General features: G+C 38.2%; 1 protein-coding gene across 2 annotated transcripts in view; it reads left to right on the top strand.

The window, feature by feature from the left end:
- The first annotated feature begins 3,094 nt into the window (after window positions 1–3,094).
- The window catches only part of robo4 (roundabout, axon guidance receptor, homolog 4 (Drosophila)), a 30,059-nt gene continuing 26,401 nt past the window's right edge, over window positions 3,095–6,752 (top strand). For both annotated transcript variants that reach the window (XM_061739089.1, XM_061739088.1), the window contains exons 1-2: window positions 3,095–3,302; window positions 5,397–5,723. In XM_061739089.1, the coding sequence (XP_061595073.1) occupies window positions 3,245–3,302; window positions 5,397–5,723 (385 nt within the window). In that variant the 5' untranslated portion in view covers window positions 3,095–3,244. The remainder of the gene's footprint in view (window positions 3,303–5,396; window positions 5,724–6,752) is intronic.

Genomic DNA, 6,752 nt, shown 5'->3' with positions numbered 1-6,752 from the left:
AGTTAACATTGCATTAGATTTGTTTGTGCGTGTGTGTTTTTTCTAAAAAAGCCACATGCAACACTTGATTCTTAGTTGGAATATTTCTAAAATTCCCTACCTATACATCTTCGTAAAGTTTTTGAAATGTTTCTATCCTTTTTCTCAAGCAGCTGCACGTTAACCGTCAATATAGCCGATGTCGTTTGAGATCTCAACAGGTTACCCCATTTAGAAAGTCCTGTAAACACAATTTTATGAATTCAGTAACAAAACAATAAGTTAAACTGCCAGTTAAATTGAATTACAATTTTAAGATGAAGGACAATGTGTATGTGAAACATTTTTAATAATCCAAATGTTCAAATGACCTTTTAAAGCCAAAAGTTTTTATAGAAATGATTGTTCTTCTAGGCTAAAATGAGGAAGAAATGAAGAATGACAGACAACTGTTATATACCGCATGTTTTTATACATTTTGTCATCTTCAGTCTCAAACTAAAACTAAATTCTTTTAAATTAACTAACTCAAAGCAGTCATTTATTTTAGCGGTGACCATTGAATCTTTTACAAAACTGAATTAAAGAGTCGACTCTGAAGTCACTGTTTATCGCATCCTTCAGAGTCTTTGACACATTCTTTGTTTTCCTTCGCCCATCCCACCCTCTTTTACCCATTTCCTTTACTTCAACTGACCTTTCTGTCAGCAGCCTGAAAAAGGTCCCTTCTCCCAGCCGATCTGAGCACCGCAGCATTCCCATGGGTTGGGTTTGAGCAGGGGGCTCATCCTTCATCCTCTCTAAAGCTTTTGTTGCTGTCTGAAAGCTGGCTGATGCCGAGGCCATCGAGCCCAAGTTGTTGGATCAATATGAACATCCATCACTGAGCCTCGGGCCTTTCTGAGCCTCACAATGAGCAGTTCCCCACACAATACTTTATTTATGTGCACCATTAGAAGGAATGAACTAGTGGCAGTTCACTTATAGGACTCATTCGTCCTGTGGAAACATAGAAGTCACTAAGCATCAAGAGGTTGTTTTGTCTTCCACAAAGATACATTTGAGCTGAACATCAAGTTGACTATTTTTGAAATGAGAGATTTTTCAGCTAGATAAACTTTATTAAACCTTTAAACAAATATCTTCAACTGCAAGACAAATGATCCAGTCCCAGACAAGCATACTGTGGATACACTGCACGGGGACAGATGCCACCATTTCCTTCAATTGTTTAAAAAAAAAAGGACATGCAAAGAACATCCTGTCTGATAGCAACCCCCCAAAAAACAACTAAACAACAGCAAACATTTGATGATGTTCAGCAGCTTGCAGCTGACATCATAAAATGAATACTCCCCCAGGTTATTGTTCTCATTTTAGTTCACAGAAGAGATGGATGACACTTCCGGAAAGGAGTTTGCTTTTTTTTTCTCACCAGAAAAATGATAGATCTGTAACTTTTTCAATAATTTAAAGGAAGCTTAGAGTTGAAGTACCCGTAGGAGCGTTCCAGTTTTTATTTGACTACAAATATATATGTGGCAGATTTACACAGATCCATTCGGATATGAAATGTAAAGTGCAATCTAATCTTACTTGGTGTAACACTTTTTTCATGACTTTGCCTCTTTGATTTATAACTGTTACTGCAGCTACCTGCACCCTTCCCGTTTTATTACACTGCTACCCCCAGATTAAGATTAGATTAGATTCAACTTTATTGTCATTGCACATGTCAAAAGTACAGGGCAACGAAATGCAGTTAGCATCTAACCAGAAGTCCTTATGCAGTGAAATAAACACAATGTACAGCATATACACATGTACACAATGAAAAAGAAATGAAAAGAAAAGAAAAGCATGATTTGTAGTATTATTTTAGTTTATGTTTATTATTAATAATATCTTATTTGTTGTTGTCCATCTGCAGTTGTTTTTAATTAATTGTAGGGCCTGCTGAGGACCAAAACATGTTATATAGGCCTATCATTTATTATTACATACTGTATTTTGCATATGCTAAAGCTTAAAATTGCCAGAGGGTCCTTTTTTGAGGAACATTTGAGGGACATTTTTTGCAACAAATCTGCAATAACATCATATGAAAATACAATGTGTGACAGTCAGGTATAACGTGTTAGTTTCATCTGTAACTGGAAACACTTACAGTATTTGGTATTATATTTCAATTCATTTTTCATTAAAGTTATTTCCCTAATCTCTACTGCAACAGTGACGTCTCATATAATGATATGTTCCAATTAGCCTGGAAGTTGGAAGCAGGCACATGAAATGATGCCACACTTGTCACGGGGGTCGGCTGGAGTCTGTCCCAACTCATTACAGGCAAAAGTCAGCGGGACACCCTGGACAGGTCTCCAGGCTATCACAGGGCTGACTTGATGCCGTTCCAGTTGGGAAAAAAGGGGTTGTAAAAAAGACATTTATTGCATAAATTCACATTAGACTCTAATGAAATAAATACAGCATGAAACTGGGGTAGCCGTCCGCTGCATTCGTCATATTTAGTACATATAAACAGAAATTTTCCCCTGATAAAAAAAAGGTGAACAGTGTGTATATGTAACTTCATAAAAATAAAGAAAAAGAGTTTTTTTTCTTTTTGATGCTAATAGCACCCATTTTGGACTCTGAAGGCAGCATTGCTGAGGACTGTGTCAGAAATCCCCCCAGTACACCATAAAGAAAGAAATACAATAAAAATCCCCCCATGATCAGTATATATTGCTATACTCCACGGTTGCTATACAAGGGACTAAAAGTGAGCTGCACAGACTCCTGCAGACCCTCAGGATTTTACAGAGGAATAAGCTGCATAAGGGATGGATGGGAGTGCCAATGTTGAATATAATGTTAAAATATTGCTGGAATATTGCTTTTGTTGCAGTCCAGCATAAAACCATCTAGAAAAAAAACGTCTGTGAAAGCAAAACGAACAAGAAAAACTCATAATTTATTGCTAATCCAGTGCAACGCAATTACGTTTAAGGCAAATTTAAAAGACATTTTTCGCACGAAAGCTGTGGAGTCTTTTTTTATTTTGAAAAGTCATCTGACAGGAAGGTGTAGAGTGGGTTTGCCCCTCCACTCCTGCCAGAGGTGAGACGGATGACCACAGGCACTGACAGCTGTATGTATGGAGCGAGGGGTTAACAATGAAAGTGAATTATTTAGCTTGTTATGAAGACAAAACAACTCTCCACATGACTGTGGTTGGAGTGTGATCTGAAGATCTGCGGCTGTAATGACGAACAAAGGTGCGCTCCTCCGCGTCTGCGCTGCGCTGTGTGCGCTCCTGTCCGGTAAGTCCGCAAAGTTTAAGATACATTCACTTGCCCCCTCTTGTATAAAATGACAGAAACAATTACATTGATTTTCACTGTCGTGTTTTATATTCCTGAATTAATTAAAAAAGGAACTTGTTGGCATTGTTTTGCCTGGTGTACACTGAAAAAAATAAATCTAAGCGCATGTTTGTTACTCTACATGAATACATAGTTTTGAACTTAATCTGCATTTGTTCAAAAAACAAGACATTGTGCCTTTTTTCCTTAACAAGCAGTATTGTAATCCCAGGCAATCTTTTCATTTACACACAAACAAGCAACAAGCAATGATCTTGTTGTATTTACCTTTCCTTTAACAATTTTAATCTATTGGGCAGATTGACCAACGTTTAGATGAAACATGCTTTATTTGTTTAAATAGAACACCACAGTAAAACATATCTTGCTTGATCTACTTTAAAAAAAATTAAGGCAACTTTTTCGCATGAGATTTTTATGTAGATCAAGAAAGACTAGTCTTTGTATAAACTACTTAATTTTTAGTATTTAGCCTACAAAATTAATTTGCAAGTAAAGTGAACTTAATTTTGGTAAATAAGGTCAACTTATTTTTGGTAAATAAAGTAAACTTAACCAGATTAAGTTGACTGTACTTGCAAAATGTATTATTTACATACAAAAAAATAAGTAGTTCATACAAAGGCTAGTCTTTCTTGATCTACATAATAATCTCATGCAAAAAGTTGACTTATTATTTTAAGTAGATCAAGCACAATATTTGTATCAGTGTAGATCTCATAATATGTTAACTGGGAAGTATTTCCCGACAATAAACTGTATAAACTGTATAAACAATAAACTATAACATGCATAAATGCTATCATTGATACACACTTTACTAAAATAAATTTCATATTTTACAGTTTCCTTTCTAACAGTTAACAGAAACTTGTTGTTAGGGCTTTGACAAAGTTGAAAAACCAAGTACAACTCAACCTTAATAAGTACAACCCTTTGTTGGTGGTTATTACACATTTGAATAATATTTTTGTACATTGATGCCATATTTCAGTTCATTTTCCTGATGATGTTCTGAAAGTTACATCCATCACAACTAGAGTTACTTCTGGTAACTACTGTAGTCAACCTCCCGGAGAACCATGTTCACTGGGAGGTTTCAGTGTACTATACATTATATACTGTACATAATAGCAGAGAATAGATTTATGCAAAGTAACCACCCCTCTATAACACTCTGGACAGGTGTCCAGGTCCCAGACCATCCCCACACTACCACTGTGCTCAACAATAGGTAAAGAACACTGAAATGCTGTGTTTGGGTCTCCAAACATGGTTCTGGACATTAAGACCAAACATCTCCACTTTGATCTCATCTCATTGTTCCAGAAGTCTGCAGGTTTGTTCAGATGCAGACTTGGGGACCCTTGTCACGCATCCATGTTGTTCTTAGATACACACAACAAAAATAGGCGTAAAAGAGGAGGTACAGATTTTTGCACATGACTGTTTTATAAAAATTACTGTATAGAACTGCCACAAATGCTCCCTCATCCACGAGAGCTCTGAATATTCATTTGTGTCTTCAACCAATGTGCGATAAAATGGTATTCAGTCAGCCCTCGTCTTTTGTTCTGTTGCGGATGCCGTTAGTGGGGGCGTTCCAGTATGCCTTTGTTGGAGTTGATGTTCCTGAGACCTTCTAACTTCCTCTCGTGTCAGGAAACTGATCACAGTCTTCCTGTTTCCTTCAGTGTGGTCATCCTTCTCCATGGGAAGTTCAAACAATGGCATTCCAAAGCAGCTTGCTGCAAATAGAAATTGTTTGTCAGTAGCAGAGCTCAGACATGTTTGCTACTGCTGTTCTGCTGCCTCTTACATGATCCCAAAGTGCCAATGGATTGTCCCAGGGACTGACGTTTGGGTGTGGGTCTTCTATTGAAAACCAGATGTAGCAATGGACCCAGTACTTCATACTCAGAGAACCCCACACAAAGCACCCTCAGGGGACATGGTTGTAAGCTGCCTCATTGGGATCTAACTCAGTATCAAATAAACAGATGGAAACTCTTAACTGTTTCTTCTCCTCAGGTTCCAGAGTTCGGGCAGAGGAGATACCACCCCGCATAGTCCACCACCCCTCTGACGTTGTGGTGAATGTGGGCAATCCTGCCACTCTTTCCTGCAGAGTGGATGGCAGCCCAAAACCGACCATTGAGTGGCTACACAACGGGCGTCCTTTGGAGCCAGCGGAGGGGGATGGAGAACTGCACCCCATAGTTTTATCAGACCAGAGCCTGTTCTTTCTGAGCGTGGTAGGGGGCAGGCGTGGTGAGTCACATGAGGGCATCTATAGCTGCATTGCCAGGAACAGCGCTGGTACAGCCATCAGCCGCAATGCATCGCTGTATATATCAGGTGAGACTGGAGCATGTGTGGAATCATGGTTCATCTCCACATCATTCTCCTCACACAAGGAAAGCATGCAAAGAGCTCTGGCTTTAAGTTGTGGAGCAATTATATATGTTCAAAGCAGGAACTACCATTTCTAAAGCCAACAGTTTCAGTATGACCAGAATGTTAAAATCCCTCAACGTTTTGAGAGATGTGTGCTACACAACCTCAAACTCAGGGAGGTGATGAAGATGTGATTACATTAATAAAGATATTAAGGGCTCCAATGTCAGTGTTAGTTGGAGGTAGACATTTGTGATAATTAACCTCAAACCTTCAGTGTTTACCAAGTCAGAATTCAGCAGTGCTGCAGTGCTGCTGCTGCTTGTTTTGAGCTGGACCTCAGAGTTCGGATCCTTGGATATTCATGTCCACCTCTACATAGCCCACTGGCGCAGACCTGCAAACGTAAACCCTGGTTGTTTCTCCTGCTGCTGCAAGTTATTCTGTCAGAAGTAATAAAGAACTTTTTATTATTGTACTAAATTACAATTTTTAGGAAATTGTACTGAAACTGAGGGTATCAATAGTGAAATTCTGAAATCAATAATTATGACTTGTTCAATCGTCTGTAATAGAATGGGTTACTACTACTGAATACTGAAGGCCAAATTGTTTGGAAATTGATCTATGGCCATCCACACTGATGCACAGCAGTAATTACTTTTGAAGACCATTTCTTCCTCTGTTTTTGTTATTATGTTAACATACACCTGAATATGTGTATAGAGATCAGCGCACCTGCTTAACTGCAGCGTGCCCTCTAAAATCCTATGGAATAAGTAAGGAGGTTATTTTTCAATTTAAAGTGTCATATTAATTTTTTTGTGTTGCTGCTCAGGTAAAATTGTTTTCCCTTATTTAAAAAAAAAAAAAAAATCTTTTCAATGTCTTGGCATTAATATTGGCAGTTTTCACTCCTTTTCATATGACTTCAGGATTAGTTTGAAAGGATGCATTGAGCTAAACTAATTTTGTTCCCACTGGTGCGTG

This window comes from Cololabis saira, chromosome 14, assembly GCF_033807715.1.
Source record: "Cololabis saira isolate AMF1-May2022 chromosome 14, fColSai1.1, whole genome shotgun sequence".
NCBI lineage: Eukaryota > Metazoa > Chordata > Actinopteri > Beloniformes > Belonidae > Cololabis > Cololabis saira.
The sequence above is the reverse complement of the archived record's forward strand: the minus strand, read 5'-3'. Positions and strand labels throughout refer to the sequence as shown.